The sequence below is a fragment of the Micrasema longulum genome, unplaced genomic scaffold, assembly GCF_059751315.1.
Source record: "Micrasema longulum isolate JH-2025_06_02 unplaced genomic scaffold, ASM5975131v1 h1tg000197l, whole genome shotgun sequence".
NCBI classification, from domain to species: domain Eukaryota; kingdom Metazoa; phylum Arthropoda; class Insecta; order Trichoptera; family Brachycentridae; genus Micrasema; species Micrasema longulum.
In genome coordinates, this window is record NW_028277402.1 from 18,408 (window position 1) to 34,424 (window position 16,017).

A 16,017-nucleotide genomic window follows, 5' to 3' on the forward strand; every position below is an offset into this window, starting at 1 on the left:
TCCAGGATTATAGAACTTGTACAAACGATGCTAGCTCAAAAATAACATTGATGCAAACCGAATTATTTATCTTAAATATTGTATTGTCTATTATAATAAAACTATTATCGAATTTGTTGAAAGTTTTGATTTAATCTTATTTTGAGATTGGCTTTTTATCTATCCATGAAATAGTGGTCCCTGCTAACAACAAAAAAATCAAAGTGTTCTCTGATCAAAAAATGGTTGTGAACCACTGATCAAAGTTCATCTGAAGACTCAACTCAAAACTCAAAATTCGCGTTCGCGCTGCATCGCGCTTTACGAAATGAGTTGAAGACGTAAGTGGATGGGGGTGTTATATGACAAAAACAAAAAGCAGAAGTATCTGTGGTTGAAGTTTTGAACACATAACACATTTATTCGCTCTCAAAATCGGGTATCTGCTACTTTTTTTAGTTAGGTTTATGTGAAAGTGCAATATGCTTTAATGTAAAAATGTTTTTTTTTTTTAATTTGTGACATAACGCCTTCATCAACTCATGTCTTCAATTGAACGTTCTGCACGAAACGAAATATGTAGTTTATTTCAGAGTATTAATTCGCTTCCGCTTATAAAGATGCCCTTCCACTATTGCATGGAACGAAATCGTTCAAAATTTTTGGTTTAGTTTTTGGTTTAACAACAAACGTGTAACTGACGGTTTTGGTTTGCGCTTGCAATTCACGCCCTGATTACCTACGGCCCGTTGTATTGCTTTAAACTGTAGCTAACTTTGTGATTAATAATCATGGTTTTTGTCCTAATGGGCTTCTCTATATATATTTTTTTAAATATATATTTAAAGCACTAACTTTGCGGTTATTCATTATAATAAAATAAATAAAACAACGTTTATTTACTTCTGTATGGGGTGCTGTAGTTTTTCGTTTCTTTTTTAAACAGTTTAATTTATTTTCATGAAACTGTTGGTTGTTTTGGGAGAATAACTGTTTCCTTATTATCCATTTCTTCTTGACAAAAGTACATATTATTTAAATTCTGGCTTTTCGTTAAACACGGGATTTATTTAAAAATACGAATTGATATAAGTAAAATGAAATTAAGTAATCGTACTGAACTTAAAATTTATAAAACACTATCAGTCAATATTAATTACACAGATTTTTTTTTTTCTCAAATTCTTTACAATGATTTTATCAATCACGAAGTTAGCTGCTCTTTGCAGCAAAACGATGGGTCGTACTTTGACGAATTTATATTTATTTGCATTCTAATCACTTTTAAACACATATATGTATTTATTTCCGTAAAAGGTATTTATCATTGGGGGGGTTATTCTAATTTATATTTATATAATTCTTCCATTATTCTTAAAAAAAAGAAGTTTCCACTTAACTTAATAAAAAAAGGCCAATTACAGGGACGAAAGCGTCCGGTTTACGTCTGTTGTTAAACCTAAAACCAAACAAAAAAATTGCAACTTAAAAAAAAATCCAATCGAGCGCAATGGCATCTCTGATAGCGGGCAGCGGGACAATGACGATTGTTAGTAAATCACCTTTTGAAAATACATTAAAAAAAATAACTTGTAAGTTGATATTGTATTTCTAAATACCGCCACATATTTTTATTCTGCTAACCCTTTCAGATCTGAATTAATTCCTGTTGATATAATAAATATTTCTTATTCTGTGTGTACTAAAATAATTATTTGATATATTAAGTGTTTTCTTTTTTATCTTTTATACTTGAAAATAATTTAACGTTCATTTTTTTATAAACTAGGGGTCTCAAACTGATAACGAAATGATATATTTAAAATGTTTTATTACGTTTCAATATACGTTTATACAATTATTATTTTATTCATTTATAAGGACGATAGAAATTCCCTCCAAAATAAACAAACAAGGCAGATGCCTGTTGTCAAAGTTAAAAATTAACTATTCTTTAAAATACTGATGACCGGCGTATACAAAAAAATACAGACGTGCTCAAGTGTTCCAGTAAATAAAATGATAAAATTTCCGCTTTCGAATTTCGGTAGATACGAGATTAAAAAAATCTTAAAATTTGTGTATGTTTGTTTGAACATCCGGGCTGAAAGGGTTTGATGTCAACTTTCTTCAGTATCTAAAAACTTTATTTTCCTAAAATCGTTACTTTCTAATCCGTATTTTCTATAATTTACTGGTTCGTTTACGTGACTTCATAATACATAAAAGAAGACATAAGACTGACATTTGGATTTTAAGAATATTTGTGTACCGATAAACATGGACACATTATCTGTGAGTCATTTCATGATTCATAAAAAACATAACTTCATCCTACGAAGAGATCCATATTAGAATAGAGTGGGTAAGGTAAAGTGTATTGAAAAACACTATCAGCGTATTAAACTAGTATGTCCATCTGCAATCGATGGAATAAACGGAACCTATCATCATCATCGAGTGATGCATGGGGCACTGCATCGGTACACTAAATGCAGCGTATTTCAATCATCTGTAACAGTTTAAGTAAATACAGATATCACGTTTGGAGATTTTCGGTATATTTATTTCTTTAACACGTTCACCACGTCCAATATATCGCGAACCACAGAATATCATAGAAATAATAAAATTAAAATAAAACATGCGAAAAGAAAATGTTGTTTGCTAACTCGGTATTAAAAATCTTATCATCAATGGATTCACACGGAGTAACCCGGTATGATTTTATGCGCTTTTCTCAATTTAATTATTTTTTAAGTTTAATATGTTATGTTCTCAGCTATCATAAATATGTATGTTATATCTTACGTTAAAAATAGCTGTTCTTTTACTCTATCAGCAATCCAATATTGTAATCAACGGCAATACATACATATTATATGTATCATATAAACAGATGTTTAATATTAATTTACCATAATATTTATATTTTCAGTATAGAATACTTATATGAAATACAAATACCGCTGAGATTTATGATATAAACAACGATTGCGCCTCTAGTTTTGACCATTTTACACGTATCGTCAAAATGTATAAAATAAACTAAATATTAATCCGCTCTATTTTATTTTATCGTGCCGTGTGGATTCTTTCCGTGGTGTGAGATGGGCCTTTGGGATAAATTTATCGTATTGAACCCTCGTCAAAAACTTTAAAATTATAGCATCTTTTCCTTCTTTTGCCGCTCCTACCGGAGGTTGGTGACCATCATTCTAGTTTTTTTATGATCCAGGCCCAGCCCCAGAGATTTTAAAGCCAAGATTCTTATACCCTGCCTTCCCTCTATCTTTCCTTCCTAAATAAGTTGAAAAAGGGCATACTCCTCATTGCGGAATATGTGACTAAAGTATGAAACTTTTCTTCTTTTGACAGTGGTCAGTATCTCCCTCTCTTCGTTCAAAATGCTTAAAACCGCTTCATTGAAGACGCGATCAGTCCACAAGATTCGAAGCATTCTCCTGGACAACCAAAGTTCGAAGGTCTCATTTTGTTCATTGTTGAAACTTAAGGAGTCCAACCCTCCACTCTATACACTGGCTACACTGGCTATACATAAGCTTTTATTGCTCTCCATCTTGTGCTTAGTCTCAGATCTCGGTTACATGACAGTTTTTGTATTTTATAAAAAGTATGTCTTGCAATTTAAATTCTGGTCTTTATTTCAGAATCTGAATCCCGCTCATCATTTAGCCAGCATCCTAAATATTTAAAACGGGTAACCTGTTCTATCCCATTACCATATATAGTGAGATGGATGTTAATGCCTCTCCGTTTGCTGGCCACCATAGCTTTGGTTTTTAGAGCGTTCACTTTGAGTCCGAATTCCTTACCTGCATTGTTAACCTTATCGAGAAGTTGCTGTAGATGATCAACGGTATCAGCCATAATGGCGGTATCATCAGCGTATCTTATATTATTGATTACTTTACCATTTATTTTAATTCCTATGTCAACATCTAGTAAGGCCTCTCTAAATACAAATTCGGAGTACCTATAAGTTTAAAAGCATTGGTGAAAGTATGCAACCCTGCCTAACACCTTTCAAGATATGTGTGTAATCAGTTATAATGTAATTTATACGGACGGGTGTAGTTTAATTCCAATAGAGATTATAGATAATCCTTATATCTTCCTATCGAACCCAATTGTGAATAGAAGGTCTGGCAACGCTTTATGACTTTCACCAGTGAATTGTTTTGCACCGGAGAAAAAAATGTAAAGAAAATAAAAATCGTGCTCTTTTATCATGTGCATTATTATTTGTGCACGTAGAGTTGTATGGACAAATGTTGACGTATCGTATGTTTTTTTCAGTATGTATCTTTTTTGATTTTCTTATATAAAACACCGATAGTCACACAGAATACTTTAAGATAAACAATATTTTGACTATATATTTTTTCTTCTATAATAGATATTACATCACAATACACATGCAACATTCGTGTGAAAAATTATATACGTATTTCCTTAGTTCGTATTTATGTGTACCTCGGTTCTCGTTCTGTCAGTGTAATATATTATATATGTATTTAAAAAATGTTCTTAAAAGTATAACTAATTATCAACTTATTCAATTAATTGTATTGTGATTTCAAAATTTAAATCAAACAATGATTTAAGTCTAATTAGGTATATTGTTTATTATATTTTTCACAGTTAATCGGAATAAATAAAATTCTCCTTGTCTGGATATGTTCAAATTAAATGTTTCAGCTTATTTCATTTAAATTATTTATTGCCATTGATGGAATTCCATTGTAATGATGTAATAACTTATATTTACAAATAAGTTGTCAATTTAAAAAATACTTGGTACACTTCCACTTATTTATTTTGACCAATTAGCGCCTTCACCCTCTAATGGGCATCTTCATACTGGTTTCAGCTTATGTTTCAAATCATGTTTATAAACGAATAGTTTGACATTCGTTTGAAAATGCCCTCAAGCCAAAACCACCGTCCGATGTTTTGTTTTTTTTTGTTTAAAAAATTAAATAAGTAGACACAAATCAATATTGGATTTTAATATTTAAATTATAATATGGAGTTCTACAAAATAAACGCCAACTCAATAAATGTACTCATGAATAAAATGATATATTTGTTCTATTTTCATGGTTGCAGCGTAGTCAAAGCATTATTTTTTCATTAAACACGAAAGCCTTTTTTCTGCAAAGTGTCGTTTGATACTACAAAAGCCTGTTAGGAAATGAAGGAAGACAATTATCCACGAATTGCAATGCCCTCCACTTCGCGCTTGTAACGTGTCTATTAGGGTGAGCCGATAATATTTTTTTCCAAATTTTGAAATGAAAGGGGTCTAAAAAGTTGCCTTTTGGATTACTTTGAAATCCAAAATTTAAAAAAAAAAATATTCGATACTACTTTTGGCCCTTAACTTAACCAGAGCTTGAAATTTTCGAAAAAGTCGATTTTTTGCGCTAAACCGGCTGTCATTTCATATTTAGGTTAGAAAATCAGTACAATTAAATTTTATAATGTGCATTAAACCTTATTAAATAAGCATCTAAGGGCGTGAGTTGCACTTTGTTTTGTGATAAATGGGTAGCATTGTTTTAATGAGCCATTGTTTTCGTCAATATTGGCCAGACGCTCAATGGAATCAGTTCCACTGAGTGTAAACTTTTTGCATTTCGGTAGTTGTAAAACGTGTTCGAATTTGTAATGAGATTAAGTTATATCTTTACTAAAAAAATTTTTTTTTTCAATATAGATAAATTACAAAATGTTCTGACACTGATAAACTTCAAACCTCGGTTGAGGGCCAAAAGAAGTATGAAATATTTTTTTAAATAATTTTTACGTTCAATTTGATTCAAAATGCAACTTTTTAGACCCCTTTCATTTTGGTGTCTAAAAAAATTTTAAACTTCATACATCATCGGCCCACTCTAGTGTCTATGAACGTTATTAGTTTGTGATCATTTTAAGAACACGGCCAATCAACAATTTATTATTGCAAAATAATAAATATTTATTTTTAATAATTCGAAACTCATAAGTCCGTTAGTTGCACTGCGTATAGCTTTCCGTGTTATTATAATAATATTGTAATAACAAAGATAGCAAATAGATTCAATAAATAATTAAATAAACTGATTTTAAATAAACTTTTCTATTTCTATATTTCAATATAATATTGCGTATATATTTGCTTGAATCATAAAAAAATATGGTTGGTTTCTATTTTTTTCTAATGGCATAAAATGTTCATATTTGTTGAAGGTGTTTCACGATTATTATTAATGTTTATTATAATATGTACTTCTATATTTATTGATAATGCGGCGTGGCATGTTTATACATTTTTACTTATTTGTAATATAATTGGTTTGACTATTCAATGAACATATTTCTTTTTTTTTAGATTTCCAAACACTTCAAAATTAGATACAAGTTGATGACCACAATTGAATGGATAATATATGACGACAAGTAAAAAAGGTAAATCAATTATGGCGTTTTTAAATTCTTGCCTTGCTAGATATTTTTACAAAGATGAAGAACTTCGTAACATGTCCAATTCTGCCTCATTTTTTCGATGCTTTTATTGAATTTTATAAAACGCTGAATTTTTTAAAAAAAAGTTTCTCAATCTTATTTGAAATACGGGTTCTAAATATCCTTTTAATGTAAATGGGGGAATAAGGTCAGGTCCTATTGATCGCTTTAGTTTTAACTTTTTAGTTGCCATATAAAAGCCGTTTGAGCGTTGGTAAATTAATAAATTCTTCGTCTTCAAACTTTTTCGATGCGCCGGAGCGTTCTTAATCTTCAATTTCAAAATTATTATTGTTAAAGCTCTGATACCAATATCTGCATATTGTTTCTGACAGAGCATAGTTGCCGTAAGTCTCCACAAGAATCCTATGTGATTTTTAAAAAAAGTAATGTAATTAAATAAAATTCCTGGCAAATACCATTTTTTGGCACAAAATTGACGTGTTTACTGCGGTAAAAATATGTCCTTTAAGGTAGTAACACAACAAAAAACAAACCATTTCAGTATCATTTTAATTGAGGAATTTTTTTTTTACGTATCCAGCTCACATTATCATCCTTTCAAGAAAAAATGACTTGATTTTTTGTTTCATTAGCAGCATACTGATAAGATAAAATAAAACATGAAAGAATTCATCCGTTAAGTAAACCTTGAGAAAGAAATTGTTTAGATTTGAAACCGGTCAGTGGAACAAAAAATTGTGGTTTAAAACAAAATTGTTTTATTATTTATTTGAAAAGTATTATTAATTTAATAGAGATAGGTAATGATTTTTTAAAAAAGAACAAAGGTATAATATGCCTTTGAATTTTTCACCACTTTTATCAAAGTTAATTATTATTATTGTAATATACGGTAGTACTAATATCACACTTGGTTAATTTTTATTCCGTCATTTGGTGAAAAATAATCTTTAGGCCTCATCTCGCGCTTTACAATTCTTTACATAATCTTAAATTCAAACTAAGCAAGTACTGGGAAATGGGAATCGAGTTGTGGTAGAGTAGGATTAAAAACTTAGACATTTGGTCCGTGTGTCCACAACAGTACCACGGAACCACAAGAGGTTTTTATTTAGGTAACTGTTAAAATATTTTTTAAACAATCGCAATATGCAATGCTTTTTCTTAATAGTGAACTCGAAAACGTTACACATGTAAAAATACTAATTTTATTTTAATACTATGCATATTAATCGTGACACCTTTTTCTGTTTTTAGTCGAAAAATTCTTCCAACATGGGTGGTTTATTTAGCAAACAGAAGAAAGAAGGAGGAAAGAAGTTTTATCAGGTAATTAATTTTTATTTTATAGAATCATCATCATCATATCTTTATCCGCATGTGATGGTGCATAAGGCAATGCATTGGTTTACCAATCGCAGCGTATTTCGATCATTTTTGTAACACAAAGTCCAAAGAAAAATTATCAGTCTTACGCTCAATCAGTCTTAAGCTTAAAAATAACTTGTCGTATTTTTTGTTTTGTACACCATTTTGTGAAAAGGACCGGAATTATATTGTTATGGTATTTTCATAATGGAGTTCTGGTACCAACCCTAATGTATGGAAGCGAAGCATGGAGTTGGAAAAAAAAGGGACGAAAGTAGACTGAATGCTGTTGAAATGCGATCCCTCAGGCGAATGTGCGGAAAAACAATGTATGATAGGTGCCCTAATGTCGAAATTAGAGCAGAATGCAAGGCTGAGTTAAGCATTATCGACAAAATTAAGAAAGGTCTTTTGCGATGGTTCGGTCATGTGGAGCGAATGAATGATGAAAGAACGGCTAAAAAGATTTATGATGCGAATGTGTCTGGTTGTAGAAGTCGAGGAAGGCCGAGAAAGACATGGCATGATCAAGTACAACAAATTCTTGAAAGTGGTCATGTGAAAAGTCGGAATAATCGACGTGCGTGCATGAGAAGATGTATGAATGTGAAGGAAGCAAAGGAAGTGTGCCAGGACAGAGTGGTGTGGCGTTCTATCCTCTCTGCCTACCCCTCTGGGGAAATGCCGTGATGGTTAGTTAGTTAGTTAGTAATATAGTGTAAAGTTTCCGCAAATCAAGTTTTATAAAATTTCCATTGAAAATAAACATAAAAATGTATTTTTCAACAAAAAATGGTAAAAGCGCCATCTATGAATAATAAGTTTCATATTTTCGTTTTCATCACCTTAAGAGCCCCGATTACGAGGGGAAGTTAACGGAGTTACCTTCAATTGTCTATATAGTAAACGAAAATTTCGAAAATATGAAGTACTTTCGTTAGTATAATGTAATTAAATATTTATATTTTTGTTTCTTTATACAAAGATACATATTACAAAAAAATAATGACGTATCCCTAACTCATGAGGCCAAGAGCCCTGCGTTGAGTTAGGATACAACATAATGGAAAGTAGAATCATGCATAATAATTGTAATAATAAAAAATATTACATAAACATCTCGACAACACGCTTAACACTTTGAGCACCGGCCAAATACACAGAGAATTTACCCTGTTCCCGGCCCATTTTTGTGAAATTTCATGCTTTTTGAAGGGTTTCTTAAAAGTGTCATAATTGTGAAAATACTGGGTTAAATCAATCGAAACGTCAAATCAAGCGAAAAAGTTATTTTCGAATGATAGTTTTGCCAACATTGGCCTTTATGGAGAGCCACATTGCAATGTTCGCATAATTGGTTATGTTTTTTATGATTGTTTTAGTTTATATTACTTATTATGTTAATGATAATTATGTAAATTAGATTATTTACGTTTTTATATTATTATAATGTTAACTTTGTTAAAAAACTCATTTAAGACATGTTTTACTTATTGTTAAATGTTCCCTCGGCACGAGACACCCCAGTGAGGGAACATTATTCTGTATAAAAAAAAATATACAAACATTGTAAAAGTATAAATAAATCAATATACAGAGTCTCACTCCTTTCATTGTTTGTATCCCGGTCTCGTGTTTTTACATAGTTTACCAGCAGCGAAAAAGTACTAATAACAGTCAATAAAATGCATTTTTTAGACAGCTGAAACCACGTGAAAACACGGAACCGGGACACAACGCGTGGTTATAAAATCACGTATTTACACGGCTCCGGGATATAAAGTGTTAATAGTACAATATATAAATCTATTTTCTTTTATTTTCTTTTATTGAGGAAACATACAGTACAGTTACAAAGTTTAATATTTTACACAGTTAGACTTAATTCTAATGGACCAGTGAAGTTTCCATATTATAAAGCAATTATATGTAAGGTTAATTATGAAAGTATAAAAAAGAGAAGGAAAAAGAAAAACACAAATGAAAGTTGTTTAAAAATTAAAATTTAAGTGAAAAAAAGATATTTTAAAGTTTGTAGCTTGTAGTGAGTATTTACAAATGGATGTCTCTCAGCAGTCTATCTATGCAATATCTCTCAGCAGTCTCCTGCAGTGGTCTCTTTCCTTGGACAAAACACCTCTCCTGAAAATGGCTTTCGTTTTGGAGAACATTATATGTCCATCTAGAACATTGAACAGTCTTGGGGCCACAAAGGAAAATTTTCTCTGAACGAAAGTCGTACGTGTTTTAAGTATTAAATAATTCCAATTACAGGAAAACCTCCTACGAGCATTCTGCATGTTTCAAAACATATTTTATATGAATATTAAATTGTTCATTGATAAAAACCCCTAGTTCTTTATTCTTTACGAAAATCTCTCATCCTCTTTCAAAGATGTTCGAAAGCACCATTGTTCAAATCGCATCTAAAGAAACATCTCTTCCTTAAACACTTCACTCTACCTCTTTTCCAATAAGAATATTATCGAACAATTTGAAATCTATTTTTTTTTCACGTTTGTGTTGAAACTAAAAAAAGCCGCATGGCAATAAGCCGCTAGTGTGCAAATTATAATTGCATAAAACAAAAGTTAATTGCAATTATACAGTTTTCAAATTATTATTTAAATAACCAGTAGTAGTTTTAAATTTGTTGCAACAGAGAGGGAAAACATTTTTGAGAAGGGAATATGGAAGTTTAGGCATTCACAGGGCCCATGACCTGTCATTGGTTGGTTTAAGTAGCCACATTTCACACTCTGTAACATTCGTAATTCTGCCTATGTTCGTACTTTTACATTTCCTCAACCCTTCCAACTGTTGACTTTTGTGAAGTATAAGGGATTCAGCCGGATGAATTTTACCCACATAATAAAGGTTTCAGCTCCATTAGGGCACAAAAATCAACAGATGGAAGAGTTAAGGAAATTTGAATGTTCAAACATAGGCAGAATGGTGAATTTTACACAGTTTGTAATGTGGCTACATAAAACAGTCAATGACAAGTTATAAGCCTTGTAAATGCCTAGACTTCCGTATTTCCTTCTGAAAAATGTTTTTCCTCTTTGTTGCAACAAATTAAGATATTATTTTAAATTAAGAACAATTTTCGTTCATATGTATTCTTATTTTTTTATACAATATATATAAAAACTGTTGTTTTTTTCCCAAATAAAAATTAAATAAACAAATAAATATAATAAATAACTTCCCGGGAAGGAAATTCAATTAGTTAATTAGGAAATAAAATAAACAGGAGATAACAATTTATTTAATAATTCTATAAAACTCTGTCAACATTACTTACTTTTGAAAAATCAACGATGTTTTGATCAAAACCTTCTGTAATAAATAATATGTAAACTGTAAATATGTGTTTTTGTCAATTAAAATACACATATTATATTTTATATATTTATCTATAATATACGGTTAAATCACCTGATAAAAAAACACGATTAATTCGGATTACTTCCATATTATTCTACTTATTAACGGATGCATTTGCCTGTTTAGTTCGAAATTGGCGATTATTAATAAACCATTTATTTTGTTTTCAGTTTTGGGCAAAAGATCCGCAGCACATGGAAACGTGAGTAGTTTTATCATTTAAAATATTCTTAAATTCTATATTCGTCACAGTGATAGGTTAAATAAAACTATTTTTTTATTTTATTAAAATACAGAACATTTTACATAAGAAATATGGAAGTCTAGGCACTGACGGGGCTCATGCCATGTCATTGGCCGGTTGAATAATTAATAATAATAGTTTCACCCCCTAATTTGTGAGGATCTATGAATACGTTTATGCGTAAATTATTAAGGAATTTACCATATTCAAATTTATATTTACCTACGCACAAATTTTGACAAAAAAAATACTTTGACTAGCTCCTTTTTTAGTTTGCTGCAAGATAGTGTATTCACGCCAGCTGGTGCAGGGTTCTCGCTTCGACGGTCTCGCCAATCTCGGGTGACATACGAATGAGGAAAAAGACACACAGTTCCTTCAAAATACTATTTATTATCTAATTCCGCAATGTCACATAAATCATAATTGAAAATAGTCTGAAAAAGTTGAGCGGGCACATAGTCATTAAACAAACAAATCAGCTCAAATAAAACCACAGGGCAATCACACCCTCACACTCGCAACTCGTAACACTCGAGGATGCGTACAAGCCTCGCCTGTCACTTAGGACCTTCCGTCATTGTCTCTAGAGGCTCACTATTGAATGTCACAGAAATAATAATTATTGCAACTATCCTAAAAGATAACTGCAGTTTCTTTAAATAATTACCTAGGTAAACTCATTTACCTAATACACGTAACACTCGAGGATGCGTACACTCCTCGCCTGCTACGGTCTGACTTTCCGTCAGCAACTCTACAAGCGCACTTGCAGACTTCAAGAAGAAGACTAAAGCTTGTTCTTCTCACACAAGCTTTCCAAAACCTATTTCGATTACATTCTACAAAAAATACTGATATTTTAGTGCCAAACAAAATATATCTAAGACCTTTTCAAACGAGATTTCTCTTCCTCGATAAATTAAATTATATGTGACATCCTAGGACAAGAAACAATAGACTAAACTAGGATCTTAACACAGGACAAATGTCTGGTTCTTTGAAATATTATATTAAAAAAAATACAAGGGTACAAAGTATACACAGAAAAATAAATATCTCAACTTCAGTAGACGACATTTAAAAGGGCATAAAACAATAATTCACGATATACGACACTTTTGAAATAAATGAACATGTTGCAAAGCCGAACAATAACATCTGAAATTGCTAGTCGGTATACAAAATTAACCAATAAAGCGTTCTTTGTAAAGTATTATTTTAACCCGCCAAATCTTTGGAACGAAGTTAGTAATTTAAATGCGTTCTGTAAAGAATTATTTAATAAACGAAATATTGCTCAATTTAGTTTTGGCCCCAACATAGTGTTTTTAGCAATAAGCCCGCCGAAATGCAGCCATTTTTTGTAGTTGAAATCTTTTATATGTGAATAAATAAATTTATTTATTTATTTATTAGCGCCCAAAGGGCATTTACATATACAGGGGTTAAAAACAATTTACAAATATAAAAATACATTTTTTTAAAAATAGATACATAAAAAAAATTACCAGAAACTAAAATACTATTCAAAAAGTTTGAAAAATAATTGACTTAAAATTGGATAGAGTTTTAGCAAATATATCTATTTTTTGGTCATCGGTGGATTTGTTCCCGAGAGAATGAATTCTCGGGAACATAGAGTTAATGTGCGAATTAGACTTAGATATATTAATACACCTAAAGTAAATATGATGCCTCATTGGCCTATTAGGCACATTGAAATATATACATTTAACCAAATCTGGAACATCAAAAAGATTATAAACAATTTTATACAAAAAAACAAATCAGATGTTATTCTTCTATCAATAATTTCGAGTGAATTTAATGTATATAAGAGAAGATTATGGTTTATATACAGTTATTCGCGGGAAATGCAATTTAAAATTTATGAACCGGAGAAATTTATGCTGGATTTTTTAAATTTTACAATGGGTAGCACAGAGAGGTGACCAAATTGAACAATTGTATTCTAATTGACTCCTAAGCAATAAACAATATATTTTTTTATTGATTTGAAATCCTTTGCTGACCTCAATTCAAATCCAAACATATGTATACCCTTCTTTGATATAATCAATATGACTACTAAAAGAAAATGTTTCATCAAATATGATACCGAGGTCATTAATTTCTTTTACAGAAGCAAGGGCAGCACTGTCGAGTGAAAAGGGAAAAGTATGAGGCTTTTTTGAACGATTGAATCTAATTATTCGACATTTACTAACATTTAAGAAAATGTTGTTTTCTTTACACCAAAGAGAGAGACGATCTATGTTTTTTTGTAAAACCTTGCTATCTGCTACATCGTGGATCCTTTGAAACATTTCGAGGTCATTATTAAACATTAAAATCTCGACATTTTAAAAAATATTGACGATATCATTTATAAACAAAATCGGACCCAAGTGTGATCCCTGAGGAACACTACTTGTTACAATGAATTTGTAAGAGGAAATAGATTTAACTTTTACACAAAGTGACCGAATTTATGTAAATATCGAGTCAATTATTTTAATTATTTTCGTATGTTGAGTCTTCATTTTATTTTTATACATTATTTATGCTTTATTGGGATAGTTTTTAATAACTTTGTAACTAAGAAATTAAATTTAATAACTAAAACTAATACTTATTTTATTTTAACTTGTTGCAGGAAAGTAAAACAAGATGTGACGACAAACAGCACGAAAGTGACGAATGCGGAATGGACCAATGTCCCTTTACAAGTACCTGATAATATACTTGAGAGTTTAAAGAAAGATATAATAACTGTGGGAAAACCAGTCCCGCCTCCGAGAAAACATAGAGGTAAATCTCCTTCAATGAAACACGTCGCAGAGCTGAATTTATCGAATGAAATAAAACCATCAACCGCTGTCCCCTCTAGTCCCATTCCAGTAGAGGAACCAATCATCGTGCCCAAGAAAGAACCGGTGCACATTTGTGACGGTACCCATCATCACGTGACAAACTTTGTAAATGGCAAAATAATACAAAACTCCATAATCACTCCGAAGAAAAATGAAAGTATCTCTACACCGAAACACGAAAAACCAATGCGACCGAAAAACTTATCCACGGTATCACTTCCAAATTACGAGGAGTTGGCTGTTCAAATTAAAAAACGCAAAGATAGTTTACGGAACCCAAATCCGAAGAAAAAACCCACGAGACATATTTCAGTCACAAGTCTTCCGACAGAAAATAAAGTCTTTTTATCATCAACGACTGCTGCGCGACTCGAAAATTATATGATGAGATGTAAAAGTTTTGGCGCTCTGCCGCCTAAACAATTACTCGAAAAGTTACAAAATGAAATCGATTTCGGTAGCGAGAGCGACGATTCTTGGGAAGGTCTAGACGACTGGGATATGGAGGTCTTAGAGCAAAATAATCTCCGACATTCGCCCCTTGTTCCACGGTGCAGACTGAGCGCCCCCACTCACAATCCTTCTATTGGATCACATTTAGAAAATCGCCTACCTACTACTATTGAGGAAGTTGATGAAGTAACAAAACTCAAAGTCCCGTCGACTCCCGAAAATCAAGGAATCAAATCTCTCAAGAAAAGAGAAGGTCGCCGAGAAAGTATCGATGACTTTTTTGATAGCAAAGCAGAGAACCCGGTTTCAACCAAAATTGTAAAGTTAAAGAATGATCAGTTTCTCGGAAGAAGAGGCTCGGACGGATTCTTCGGATACGACAGAAAATGTTACCCCTTTAAAAGCGCAGAAAACGATCCATCATTTAAATCGGACACTTTTTTTTCAAATTCCTTATTGCAAAGTGAGTCGGAAATAAAACAAGATGCACTGAAACGTAGAAGGAAATCCGCGGGGGCTGCTCTCCATCGTATAGAATCTTACGACGATGACGATGACGAGGAAAGATTGAAATCGGTAGTGAAGCGTTTTGATACCGATGACGACTTATTGAACACATTCGAAGGTTTCTATAATAAAGATGGTAAACAAGATGGCGCTTTATCAAAAACTGATGAGGAAAGGACTACTGGCAATAAAACCGACGAAAAACTATTACCAGAAGATAAGTTATCTATGCACAAAACTGACGAAGAGAAAGCAACGCACGGTACGATTATTGACAAAAAAAACACTGGGATTCTCGGGAAAAATAAAAAGGTGAATGACGCCCCAAAAAGCATTTTCTTTTCATGGGAAGACAACAATGATGATGAGACGAGTGCTAATAAGTCGGGCACTATAGCACACTCGAACCTTTTGAAATTCATTCAAGAAAATACTATTGAACACGATAACCCCGTTGCCAATTTATCAGAAGGCATAAATAATTCTGAAATTAAAACTCCCTTACAAACCCTTCCGGAGGTATCGGAAAGAAAACATGCAAATTTTGATGATAATGATAGAAGTATAAAATTTGCATAAATTCGTAAAAAAAAAATTAACCCCTTTATATTTTAATTTATAATCGTCCGTAGATGTATCTTTAATATTATTGTTGAATCTAGAGTATAATAAAATGTATTTGTAAATAAAACGGTTTGTTTCAAA

General features: G+C 31.6%; 1 protein-coding gene across 6 annotated transcripts in view; it reads left to right on the forward strand.

The window, feature by feature from the left end:
• The window catches only part of LOC148283787 (uncharacterized), a 31,810-nt gene extending 15,793 nt beyond the window's left edge, over positions 1 to 16,017 (forward strand). For 3 of the 6 annotated variants that reach the window (XM_088243227.1, XM_088243225.1, XM_088243229.1), the window contains exons 2-6: positions 5,113 to 5,264; positions 6,377 to 6,453; positions 7,732 to 7,803; positions 11,403 to 11,434; positions 14,136 to 16,017. In XM_088243227.1, the coding sequence (XP_088099353.1) occupies positions 7,750 to 7,803; positions 11,403 to 11,434; positions 14,136 to 15,891 (1,842 nt within the window). In that variant the 5' untranslated portion in view covers positions 5,113 to 5,264; positions 6,377 to 6,453; positions 7,732 to 7,749 and the 3' untranslated portion in view covers positions 15,892 to 16,017. The remainder of the gene's footprint in view (positions 1 to 5,112; positions 5,265 to 6,376; positions 6,454 to 7,731; positions 7,804 to 11,402; positions 11,435 to 14,135) is intronic. The other 3 variants (XM_088243230.1, XM_088243224.1, XM_088243226.1) reach the window with 1 other exon arrangement.